The sequence below is a fragment of the Coregonus clupeaformis genome, chromosome 32, assembly GCF_020615455.1.
Source record: "Coregonus clupeaformis isolate EN_2021a chromosome 32, ASM2061545v1, whole genome shotgun sequence".
In the NCBI taxonomy this organism is placed as follows: domain Eukaryota; kingdom Metazoa; phylum Chordata; class Actinopteri; order Salmoniformes; family Salmonidae; genus Coregonus; species Coregonus clupeaformis.
In genome coordinates this window covers 1,963,692-1,977,096 of record NC_059223.1, presented here as the reverse complement: position 1 = coordinate 1,977,096, position 13,405 = coordinate 1,963,692, and the positions used below count along the sequence as shown (strand labels likewise).

The window sequence follows — 13,405 nt, the reverse complement described above, 5'->3', positions numbered from 1 at the left end:
CAACGTAGGCCCATGGTACACAGTACCTGTCTCAGGGTGGTCTTGCTGTGCTGATTGGGTTTTATTGTGCGTTGTATAGGCCTGTGGACCCCTATGGTCCTATGAGTGTGGCAGCTCATACTACAGCACTGGGATATGCTCCCGGGTCAACGCCAGCTTCAAATTCTCCAAAACCATAGCTCCAGCCTTCCAGAGTAAGTACAGAGCACTTCCCTTTCCTGTTTGGCAATGTTTTATGGATCTCATTCCATAAGTATAAGTCATTATTGATTCTAATGCATTATACTGTTTCCCATTGCTCAACCGTAAAGGTTGCATTGATGGTGCACTCAAGACATTATATTTTTTGTCTTTCTCTGCTAGGGTGCGAGACCTACATGGACATAGTGATTGTTCTGGATGGTTCCAACTCCATCTACCCCTGGACGGAGGTGCAATCCTTTCTTATCAACATTCTACAGAAGTTCTACATCGGACCAGGCCAGATACAGGTGAGTTATGGGAAATGTGTCACTCTGGCTAACCTGGTTGAAATAAATGATGCCTGAAGTTTTCATGATTCAACTCCAGGCCTGGACTGCCAAAGAATGAAGTTGTCTAAGTCTAAGTTGCTGATTAGTGGAAAGAAAACCAGACGTGATTTGTCCCTCCAGACCTGGAGTTAAACATGTCATAATGCATGTGCGTGATGTTGTCCAGGTTGGAGTGGTGCAGTATGGGGAGAAGGTGGTGCACGAGTTCCATCTGAATGACTACAAGTCAGTGGAGGAGGTGGTGAAGAGAGCAAGCAACATCCACCAGCGAGGCGGAGAGGAGACCAACACGGCACTCGGCATCAACGTCGCTCGGTAAAACTCCCCAACTGATATGAAACTACATCAGAAATATCCCTAATATTAAATCAGTTTAGAATTTAAAGTTGTCTATCTATTGTATCTTACAACAAATACAACAATAATGACATACAGTAAAGTATGGTAAAATTACATTAGGTAATAGTAATAGAAGACTAGAACAAAACTTTAAACACTGTAACTTTATTCTGGGGTTATTATTCAAATCCCACTTTTTGGCTATAAACTTTTAACCTTTCAAATATGAATTGAATAAATCACATGCCACAGCTCAGAAGCATTCAAGCGAGGAGCCCGACGAGGCGCCAAGAAGGTGATGATCGTGATAACTGACGGGGAGTCACATGACAGCCCTGACCTTCAGCAGGCCATTGAGGACAGCGAGAAGGATGGCATCACCCGCTACGCCATCGCTGTGAGTCACCCTCTCTGTCTCCTTCCTGTCCTCTCTCCCGCTACGCCATCGCTGTGAGTCACCCTCTCCGTCTCCTTCCTGTCCTCTCTCCCGCTACGCCATCGCTGTGAGTCACCCTCTCCATCTCCTTCCTGTCCTCTCTCCCGCTACGCCATCGCTGTGAGTCACCCTCTCTGTCTCCTTTCTCTCTCCCGCTACACCATCGCTGTGAGTCACCCTCTCTGTCTCCTTTCTCTCTCCCGCTACACCATCGCTGTGAGTCACCCTCTCTGTCTCCTTCCTGTCCTCTCTCCCGCTACGCCATCGCTGTGAGTCACCCTCTCTGTCTCCTTTCTCTCTCCCGCTACGCCATCGCTGTGAGTCACCCTCTCTGTCTCCTTTCTCTCTCCCGCTACACCATCGCTGTGAGTCACCCTCTCTGTCTCCTTTCTCTCTCCCGCTACACCATCGCTGTGAGTCACCCTCTCTGTCTCCTTTCTCTCTTCTGCTACGCCATCGCTGTGAGTCACCCTCTCTGTCTCCTTTCTCTCTCCCGCTACGCCATCGCTGTGAGTCACCCTCTCTGTCTCCTTTCTCTCTCCCACTACACCATCGCTGTGAGTCACCCTCTCTGTCTCCTTTCTCTCTCCCGCTACACCATCGCTGTGAGTCACCCTCTCTGTCTCCTTTCTCTCTTCTGCTACGCCATCGCTGTGAGTCACCCTCTCTGTCTCCTTTCTCTCTCCCGCTACACCATCGCTGTGAGTCACCCTCTCTGTCTCCTTCCTGTCCTCTCTCCCACTACGCCATCACTGTGAGTCACCCTCTCTGTCTCCTTTCTCTCTCCCGCTACGCCATTGCTGTGAGTCACCCTCTCTGTCTCCTTTCTCTCTCCCGCTACACCATCGCTGTGAGTCACCCTCTCTGTCTCCTTCCTGTCCTCTCTCCCGCTACACCATCGCTGTGAGTCACCCTCTCTGTCTCCTTCCTGTCCTCTCTCCCGCTACGCCATCGCTGTGAGTCACCCTCTCTGTCTCCTTTCTCTCTCCCGCTACGCCATCGCTGTGAGTCACCCTCTCTGTCTCCTTTCTCTCTCCCGCTACACCATCGCTGTGAGTCACCCTCTCTGTCTCCTTTCTCTCTTCTGCTACGCCATCGCTGTGAGTCACCCTCTCTGTCTCCTTTCTCTCTCCCGCTACACCATCGCTGTGAGTCACCCTCTCTGTCTCCTTCCTGTCCTCTCTCCCACTACGCCATCACTGTGAGTCACCCTCTCTGTCTCCTTTCTCTCTCCCGCTACGCCATCGCTGTGAGTCACCCTCTCTGTCTCCTTTCTCTCTCCCGCTACGCCATCGCTGTGAGTCACCCTCTCTGTCTCCTTCCTTCCTCTCTCCCGCTACACCATCGCTGTGAGTCACCCTCTCCGTCTCCTTCCTGTCCTCTCTCCCGCTACGCCATCGCTGTGAGTCACCCTCTCTGTCTCCTTTCTCTCTCCCGCTACACCATCGCTGTGAGTCACCCTCTCTGTCTCCTTCCTGTCCTCTCTCCCGCTACGCCATCGCTGTGAGTCACTCTTTCTGTCTCCTTTCTCTCTCCCGCTACGCCATCACTGTGAGTCACCCTCTCTGTCTCCTTTCTCTCTCCCGCTACGCCATCGCTGTGAGTCACCCTCTCTGTCTCCTTTCTCTCTCCCGCTACACCATCGCTGTGAGTCACCCTCTCTGTCTCCTTCCTGTCCTCTCTCCCGCTACACCATCGATGTGAGTCACCCTCTCTGTCTCCTTCCTGTCCTCTCTCTCTTGTTTTTCCACTGCCGTTGCTCTAATGTCAAAAAGTTATCAAAATGTCATAAACCACAAAATGTAAACATAAGTGGAGACACCTGGTTATTTTTGGAGGCATGAAGCAATGTTACGGTAGCTAGCAAAGAGAGAAGGAGCGGTAACTAACTAGCTAACTGCCAATAAGTGAATTGGTTCACCCCACATTTAACTAACTAGCACAATTAACTGACAGCTAGCAAGTAGGCTAGCTATAGCTATTAAATGTATTTACAGTTAGTCAGCTGCTGCATCTACTCTCTTTTGCTAGCTACCATAATACTGTTACGTGCCTCCATAATGACAAGGTGGCTACAGTTAATGTCAGACAATGTTAACTTTTTGTGGTTTGGGACATATACACTTTTAACGCACATTGGGATGTGACTTCATGGATGTGATGTGAGCTTCACCAGTGCTCGAAAGAGTACAGAGGTTTATACAGAGCTCAAACTGTTAAGTGCCCTCTCAGAACGTATACACAGCCAGCCAAGTGGTTGAAGGTGTGAATGATCTTTCCTAGCCCACAGAACACTTTGATTGATAGCGCTTTGGCACGGGGTTCTCCTGAGCTTATTCAGCCCATAGATGATGAGGTGAGGGGGCCCAGTCAAACCAGGCCATGGGCGTCTGAGAAGAGAAGGGAGGTGGCGAGTTCATTTGGTTGCTGACAGCTGGAATTTGTGACAGCAGGCAGCAGGGACACGGTCCACCAAAGGATTGGAAGTTGGAACCACCCTTCTTCTCTGGTTAAACTTCTAAGTCTATCTAAAGTGTGCCAGTTTTCAAACCCATTGGTTTGTGTGGGCAACAGGATTTTTGAGTCACAGTTCATACGTAAGATGGCTCTATAGTAGGGCACGCTACAGCAAAGTCTGGTGATTGATGTCTCTGCCTGATTGTCCCTAGGTGCTTGGCTACTACAACCGGCGTGGAATCAACCCAGAGGCATTCCTGAATGAAATCAAGTATATCGCCAGTGACCCCGATGACAAGCACTTCTTCAAGGTGACTGACGAGTCTGCCTTGAAGGACATTGTGGATGCGCTTGGGGATAGGATCTTCAGTTTGGAAGGTAGGGTATTCCATATAATGCTGTAAAACAACCATCTGTAAAGACAGCCACAACATTTAGGCATTACTCTGAGGTAGGTCATTGAGTTATACACTCAGCCCATTCTAGACTGTGATGTTCTACAAGCCAACATGTACAACGACTATATCAATGTGTTAGAAATGTCTATACCACCATGACCCTACTACTACGCTTATGGCTAAAACACCTTTGGATTCTATGCTGTCCTGTGAACTAGACCCAAGTAATTTCTTCTTCCTGAACTCACCTGATCTTCCTCTACAGGGACCAATAAGAACGGGACGGCCTTTGGCCTCCAGATGTCCCAGGCTGGCTTCTCTTCACACTTTGTGGAGGTGAGTTCCCCCCCCCCACACACACACACACGTCTGCACTTTCTTCTACTTTTGACAGGTTTCCATTCCTCCATCCCATCCCTCACTCTCCAGGCCCCCAGGAGGGCCTGCTGTGTGGCCCCAGAGGCTGAGGTCATCCTGATTTAGGGGCCCCTCACTGACAAGACAGGCCTTCCAGAGATGGGAATAAAACACTCTTAAGTCCCCAGGGAGTCATATCGTAGCAGAGAAGGCTCAGAGAAGGTCTCACGAGAGAGTTGTAAAACGTTGGGGTGTTTTTCCTGGAAGTTTTGGTTGCATTCAGACTTGATAGGGGCAGGTGTGTTGGCTTTGGGCTTGACACAGCTGAAGAGGTATCCGCAAGTGTCTGTCCAACTCCTGTTTTCTACTGTACCTGCTGTCCCCATCCTCCCCCATGTACCTGCTGTCCCCATCCTCCCCCATGTACCTGCTGTCCCCATCCTCCCCCATGTACCGCTCTTCATTTATTTTTTCTCTCTCCATCTGCGTCCCAGATTCAGGTTTGCTGACGCAATAGCTTTGATTTTACAGTTCCACGCTACAGTTGAAGCACAACCTGACTAGGGAACAATAAATATATCCCTTTTTCTTAAAACAATAAATAGGAAAACTGCAGCTGGGTGACTGGGATGGCTGGAAATGCCGTACTCCAGAAGGCTGGATTCCAGGGATAGCACTTTCTCAACAAAGGCAACCCGAGTGTTGAGAGTAGGATAACTTGTTGGAAAGACTTCAGGAACCTTAAAGGAGAAAAACTGTCCCAAAAGACCAGATGGTTTTGTTGAATGTGGAGTTTGCCAGCTTGATTCTGCTCAAGTCCTACATACCCAGACATCCTATTCTCCAATGCAGTCCAGCTAGCCAGATATCTATCAATTTGTTTATTGCTATGGCTTGCTCCATCTCAGAGTAATAATGTTGAAAAGTGATTCCCAGATATAAGGCATTGTTTCACACACAGTTGTGTGTGTAAATGACCGCAGGTTGGACGATGAGAATGGACATGTTCCAGGTCGTCTTTATTGCAGTTTTTCAGATCACAACAAGCCTGGAGAGGTGTATAACATCTCTGGAGTCACATTCATAAGGTACAGCGATCTTCTGAGATGCACAACTATTTAAAAAGAAGACGACGGCCAGGAACGCCACCATTGGCTCTACTAAGTCTTAATAAATACAAATATCTCTTGGCCAGCATCACAACCATTTTGCCACAGAACTGGCTAGCTTCACTGTCGCTATGCCCAGTTAGAGAAACCAACCAACCCAGTGCTCAGCATGGTACAGCCATGTCCTTATGTACACTGGCACTAGAAATAGGTCACAAGTTTATGAAGTGGGGATTATTTGGGGCTCAATCACCATGGAAACGGTGTGCACCACCACCAAAACAGATACCCACAGAGTCTAGCACCACACAGCTGTCAGAAACTGACGTAGGGTCAGTCTGTGAAATCAGTCGCTCAGTGAGCTAGACGTTTCCATGTCCCAGGAAGCGGTCGAGAAGTAGTCCAAGAGTGTTCCGTCAGTCGTATGCTAACAGGTAGCTAACCTATGAAAAATGTGCCATCTAAATATTATGCGTGGCTGGGCAGAGATTAGCCTCGGGGGAACACTGTAATTATAAAACTGAGTAGGACAAACAAAATGTCCACCGTCGAAGACCTGCCGGCCCGTACGCTGTCTTCTTCTCACGTGCTTGTGGTTACTGGTGACAGTGTTTGTTTGGTAACACAGACCTAAAAATGCCCCTACTGTAACCTATGATGATGATGAACCTGTAACGTTTCTCATCAACATTATTTCATATTACGTAGTGTGCTGCATACAGGTGATGGAACACGTGTTTGTGTGTGAGAGAGAGCGTTTGGCTAAACGCTTTAATAATTTGGAGGATCCATGCAAGCTTCATTTATTATCCTCTCAAATATCTCCAATGGCTTTTAAAATCCATTTGGGAGGAGAATGAAGGAAAATATAATGAATGTGGCTAGGCAGACTTACGTTTTGACTCATTTATTGTTTTTTAAGCTATTGTTGGCAGAATGCGTGAACAAACTCAAACTCTTAATGCAGACACATGTCTGGGTGGAGTTTCTGCAAAAATATCTGTGCTGGAGTCTGGGGACTAGAGGGTGGCTGGGGATTGTAGCCTGGGGACTAGAATGAGGTTGGGGATTGTAGCCTGGGGACTAGAATGAGGTTGGGGATTGTAGCCTGGGGACTATAATGAGGTTGGGAATTGTAGCCTGGGGACTAGAATGAGGTTGGGGATTGTAGCCTGGGGACTATAATGAGGTTGGGGATTGTAGCCTGGGGACTAGAATGAGGTTGGGGATTGTAGCCTGGGGACTATAATGAGGTTGGGGATTGTAGCCTGGGGACTATAATGAGGTTGGGGATTGTAGCCTGGGGACTAGAATGAGGTTGGGGATTGTAGCCTGGGGACTAGAATGAGGTTGGGGATTGTAGCCTGCGGACTATAATGAGGTTGGGGATTGTAGCCTGGGGACTAGAATGAGGTTGGGGTTTGTAGCCTGCGGACTATAATGAGGCTGGGGATTGTAGCCTGGGGACTATAATGAGGTTGGGGATTGTAGCCTGGGGACTAGAATGAGGTTGAGGTTTGTAGCCTCGGGACTAGAGGGAAGCTGGGGATTGTAGCCTGGGGACTAGAATGAGGTTGGAGATTGTAGCCTGGCGACTAGAGGGAAGCTGGGATTGTAGCCTGGGAACTAGAGGGAAGCTGGGGATTGTAGCCTGGGGACTAGAGGGAAGCTGGGGATTGTAGCCTGTGGACTAGAGGGAAGCTGGGGATTGTAGCCTGGGGACTAGAGGGAAGCTGGGGATTGTAGCCTGGGGACTAGAGGGAAGCTGGGGATTGTAGCCTGGGGACTAGAGGGAAGCTGGGGATTGTAGCCTGGGGACTAGAGGGAAGCTGGGGATTGTAGCCTGTGGACTAGAGGGAAGCTGGGGATTGTAGCCTGGGGACTAGAGGGAAGCTGGGGATTGTAGCCTGGGGACTAGAGGGAAGCTGGGGATTGTAGCCTGGGGACTAGAGGGAAGCTGGGGATTGTAGCCTGGGGACTAGAGGGAAGCTGGGGATTGTAGCCTGGGACTAGAGGGAAGCTGGGGATTGTAGCCTGGGGACAAAAGTAAGGATGATTTGATTTAGAGAGAAAGGATTAATTTATCATCATCATCATCATCATCCTGTGTACTCATCACCTTCTCCATTTCACCTTCAATACATGCACACACACACACACACAACACACACACACACACACACACAATGTCACAATATGTTTTTATGTTCACACTAAGTGCCTGTCTGCTGTCTGTCCCTACAGGATGGGATCCTGGTGGGGGCACCGGGGGCCTACGACTGGAATGGAGCTGTCCTGAAGGAGACCCGACAGGGGAAGGTGGTCCCACTCAAGTCCTCCTACTCACAGGAATTCCCAGAGGAGCTGAAGAACCATGGTGCCTACCTAGGTGAGGGAGGAATTGACGATCTAAAGGATTGTTCACAGAGGTGTTTGGTTTGGGTAGATCCCTCATCCTCTGTCTGACCTTCCTCCATCTCTTCGCCTTTACTGTCTCTCTTTACATTCTCTCTCGCTCTCTCACCCCTCTTCCTCCTCCATCTCTCCCCTCCTTCTCTCTATCCCCTAACTCCCCTCCTTCTCTCTATCCCCTATCTCCATCTTCCACCTCTCCCCTCCTTCTCTCTATCCCCTATCTCCATCTTCCACCTCTCCCCTCCTTCTCTCTATCCCCTATCTCCATCTTCCATCTCTCCCCTCCTTCTCTCTATCCCCTATCTCCATCTTCCACCTCTCCCCTCCTTCTCTCTATCCCCTATCTCCATCTTCCACCTCTCCCCTCCTTCTCTCTATCCCTTATCTCCATCTTCCATCTCTCCCCTCCTTCTCTCTATCCCCTATCTCCATCTTCCACCTCTCCCCTGCTTCTCTCTATCCCCTATCTCCATCTTCCATCTCTCCCCCTTCTTCACTGGATAGACATGTGGCAGGCACAGGGAAACCCCAGTGGTTTAGCACCAGGCCTCGCTGCAGCCCTATCTAGAAACCAGTCCACTGCGCCATCGCTTCCCACTGCACTCCATCCCACTCCACCTCATCCCACCCTATCCCACTCCACCCTACCACCGCTCCTCCTGCCTGTACGGCCCTCTGCTTTTCCCATCAGCCGCTGGCCTGCCTGCCTGCCTGCCTGCCTGCCTGCCTGCCTGCCCACAGAAGCCATTCCAGCCTCATTATGGAATATGGGGCAGAGGCATGAGTCTGGACATGCTCACTGAGAGAGAGAGAGAGAGAGAGAGAGAGAGAGAGAGAGAGAGAGAGAGAGAGAGAGAGAGAGAGAGAGAGAGACTCACCCTAGTGAGGCCATTGAACTTTGTTTCTAAACAAAGTCGACAGGATAGTTGCTTTTTATAAATCAGGTTTGGCTCATGCAGTTCATACAACCCAACCAGAGGGATTACAGTGGCCTATGGTGAATCACGCACATGCACATGCACACACACACACACACACACTGGTATGCCTTTATTTGGCCCATTTGATCGTGATGTTGCGCAGAGAAGAGAGTATGGGTTTCACCACACACTGTAACAACTAGTTGACATTCCTCCCAGATATTATATGAGGAACAGGCTTTGTGCTTCAGTGATCTGTGGAAACAGTTCAAGACAACTGGGCAATGAAATGGGAATACATAGGAGGTCAACAAAAACTGAGAGTGTGACAGATAGGAGAACATTAGGCTGATTTAGCAATTATGAGAATCCTCAATCACTGGGTTTAGTGAAAACACTGGCTTTCAATAATTAATGATTTAATCATTTGGACTCAAAAAGTGTGTGTGTGCATGTGTGCGTGTGTGTGTGTCCAGGTTACACAGTAACATCAGTGGTGTCGGCCAGGAACGGTCGACTGTACGTGGCCGGGGCACCGCGGTTCAACCATACTGGCAAGGTCATCATCTTCACCCTGAAGAACACTGGTAACCTCACCATCCTGCACTCCCTCAAAGGACAACAGGTAGAATAAACAACTGGCCTTCCCAAACTGTCTTTTTAACTGGGACTTTAAAACACGTCTACGACCTATTCGATTAACACAATCATGTGTTTTGTTTGCCACAACACTATCCTGAGCCACAACCCAAGTCCTAAACTCCAACCATAAGCTGAACAGTTACACAGTGGTATAGCACAAGCTCACACTTGCATACTCTCTCTTTAAAAGACATATGAAGACACCATCCATGACCCTGATAGTCCCTTATGCACATGGACCCTCCTCAATTTGGCAACCCATCACCATCTGAGTCCACCATGACAGTAGTCCGTCTAGTCCTTTTCTCAATCTTGCAACCCATCACCATCTGAGTCCATCATCACAGTATTCCTTCCAGTCCTTTACCCAATCTGGCAGCCCATGATAGTCTGCACTACTGGTGCTTCCAAGACCTGGGACAAATCGAGTCTAGACACCCTTCTCACACCCCCATGTAGCCAACAATATTACACAGATCCCATGTGTTCCCATCCCATTCCCGACCCCTTAATTCAAAACACACACATTCCAAATCATCAGCTACAGTAAACAACACCAGCTAAGAGGTTACTAAACATAGAAGAGGCAGAGAGATCCATAAGGACACTCATTGAGAGGAACAGACCTGGGTTCAAATACTATTTGCCATCATTTCAAAGACTATAGCTGGGCTTGTCTGAGCTTGCCTGATGCAATGGAACCAATGAAATAGTTGCAAAACTGTAAATCATTGGCACTCCAGATAGGCTAAAGCAAACGGTAAAAGTATTTTGAAAGTTCAAATGGCATCTGAACCCAAGTCTGGTTGTTGCATTGAGATGAACGGCTGGGTTGTTTTGTGGGGCCAATTAACCTATATGGGAAACATCTGGGTCTGTTACCTGAACGATGATGATGACTGGAATGCTATGCTAATGAATGCTAATGACGTTTGCTGGGGGTTTTATGATGTGGTCAAGGCATGTGTGATAGCATGTGTGAAGGATGTGGTGACTGTGGGGATCTTAATGATCTCAGTTGGTTAGCATGGTGCTTTTAGAGCATTATGTGTCAACTAGAGTAATGGGTTTGATTCCCACATGGACCATATCTACTGAATATGCAATACACTATGTGTTTACTCTGGATAAAAGTGTCTGCTAAATAACCAGATTATTATTTTATTGTTCTTGATCCAGGGTCTGGATGTGTGGTTATATTTCAGATTGGGTCGTACTATGGGAGTGAGATCTCCCCGGTGGATATAGATGGGGACGGAGTGACAGACAACCTCCTGGTGGCAGCGCCCATGTTCTTCAGTGGAGGCTGGGAGAAGGGCAAGGTGTACATCTATAGAGTGACTGAGCTGGTGGGTGGACATGCAGACACACACTCACTCACACACACACTCAAACACAGATGTACGCATGCTCACACACACACACACACACACACACACTCACTCACAGATGTACGCATGCTCACACACACACACACACTCACAGATGTACGCATGCTCACACACACACACTCACGCACAGATGTACGCATGCTCACACACACACACACACTCACTCACAGATGTACGCATGCTCACACACACACACTCACAGATGTACGCATGCTCACACACACACACACACTCACTCACAGATGTACGCATGCTCACACACACACACACTCACAGATGTACGCATGCTCACACACACACACACTCACGCACAGATGTACGCATGCTCACACACACACTCACTCACAGATGTACGCATGCTCACACACACACACACACACTCACGCACAGATGTACGCATGCTCACACACACACACACACACTCACTCACAGATGTACGCATGCTCACACACACACACTCACAGATGTACGCATGCTCACACACACACACACACACACTCACAGATGTACGCATGCTCACACACACACTCACTCACAGATGTATGCATGCTCACACACACACACACACTCACAGATGTACACATGCTCACACACACACAAACGTCACACTCGTGTGCACACACACACACACACAGATGTTAGCATGCTCACACACACTCACGCGCACACACTCATGCACAGATGTTAGCATGCTCACACACACACGTCACACTCGTGTGCACACACACACACACGCACACACTTAAACACACACCCCAGATCCCGTTACCAAACACACTTAAAACCGGGTCAGCACAGAATACGAAACACCTCGACCAGAACACATAGAGCCAAACTATCCCTATGCCTTGCATGTACATTATACCACCAGACCAGAGACCAGACCTTCCAGAGCCTTGATTAGGGTTAGTTAACCCACTGGCACAGCACAAACAGTCTACCAGACTTTGGGCACCTGCCGTCACACAGATCAAATGAACAGCCTCCCTCCCTGCGCCAGCACACCATCTTCATTAGATGCCTGGTGTACAAGTGCACAGTGAACTCAGTAGGAAAGCATTCACCACTTCAAACTGAATTACCAGCCAGTCATTTGGAGAAGGAAGGGGGCTTCTTAATGACTGCAGAGGAATTTCTGTTGTTATGAGACTCACACAGCCAGCCAGGTCTCAGCATGGCCACAGCTCGCTCTCTCTCTCTCTCTCTCTCTCTCTCTCTCTGTCTCTCTCTGTCTCTCTCTGTCTCTCTCTCTCTCTCTCTCTCTCTCTCTCTCTCTCTCTCTCTCTCTCTCTCTCTCTCTCTCTCTCTCTCTCTCTCTCTCTCTCTCTCTCTCTCTCTCTCTCTCTCTCTCTCTCTCTCTCTCTCTCTCTCTCTCTCTCTCTCTCTCTCTCTCTCTCTCTCTCTCTCTCTCTCTCTCTCTCTCTCTCTCTCTCTCTCTCTCTCTCTAAATGAGGGGGAGCTATGGACTGGGGGACTGATAGGGGCTTGAACATTAGGGTTCCCCAAACAAGAAAAAAATTATCAACTAAGACAAGGGATCCCCCAACTAAGGACACAAAAGGGGTGTTGTGTCTAAAAGCAATTGAATGTTTAGGTCAACGTAAGTGACAGAGAGGTGGCCTTCCATTCTACCAATAAGCCCCCATGGGCCACTGTGGAATGACTGTGATGGTCTCACCACAAATCACCATATGTTTCAAATAAACCCGACTGAGTATGATCCTCCCCCCTCTCTCGCGCACGCACACACACATACACACACACACACACTACCCTGGTGACTACACAAGTGTGTGTACCACGTCACCCTCTCCTTCCCTCGTCCTCCACTTTCCTTTAAAAAGACAACTGAAAAAACAAGTGATGTAACGTTTCAGCCGTCCACAGGCTGTAGATTAGGGAGGAAGATGGGACAGCCGGGAGAGTGATGATGTGCATGGCTAACGATAGCCTCAAATACTGGCTCCCAGACTGTCTTAATGCTGAGGGATTGTACCTTTTTCCAGACTGGGGGGAAACTAAATTATATTCAAAGGTACAGATATTTTCCGACTGACTTTACACCCACTGTGAATACTCAAAGTTCGACAGAAACATCCAGAAGCCATGTTTGCCTTTGATCATGTGACACTCGGATGAATCACCCATCCCTCATGTTGACAATGTTTTGGGGAAATCAGATTTCCCCCTTGGGATATAAAATGGGTTAGACCCTTCCTCTTGCGAGAGCAAAAACAATGCAGCTTGAGGTTTTCAGCTGATTTCAAATTCAAAACTCAAACTCCCCAGTTCTTTTTTTGTTAGTTATTTTTGGTCTATTTATGTCAACAAAAACAAAGCCTTCCAAAATGTCTTGTTTACATTCCTAAATGAATTTGGAATAACAAATGAAAGCTTCTGTAAAGATT

At 48.4% G+C, this 13,405-nt stretch overlaps 1 protein-coding gene across 2 annotated transcripts in view; it reads left to right on the top strand.

The window, feature by feature from the left end:
• Nucleotides 1–13,405, top strand: part of itga11a (integrin, alpha 11a) — a 74,553-nt gene that overhangs the window by 36,441 nt on the left and 24,707 nt on the right. For both annotated transcript variants that reach the window (XM_045209980.1, XM_045209981.1), the window contains exons 5-13: nt 80–194; nt 364–491; nt 700–848; nt 1,125–1,269; nt 3,978–4,143; nt 4,429–4,499; nt 7,874–8,018; nt 9,441–9,589; nt 10,812–10,955. In XM_045209980.1, coding sequence (XP_045065915.1) covers nt 80–194; nt 364–491; nt 700–848; nt 1,125–1,269; nt 3,978–4,143; nt 4,429–4,499; nt 7,874–8,018; nt 9,441–9,589; nt 10,812–10,955 — 1,212 coding nt within the window. The remainder of the gene's footprint in view (nt 1–79; nt 195–363; nt 492–699; nt 849–1,124; nt 1,270–3,977; nt 4,144–4,428; nt 4,500–7,873; nt 8,019–9,440; nt 9,590–10,811; nt 10,956–13,405) is intronic.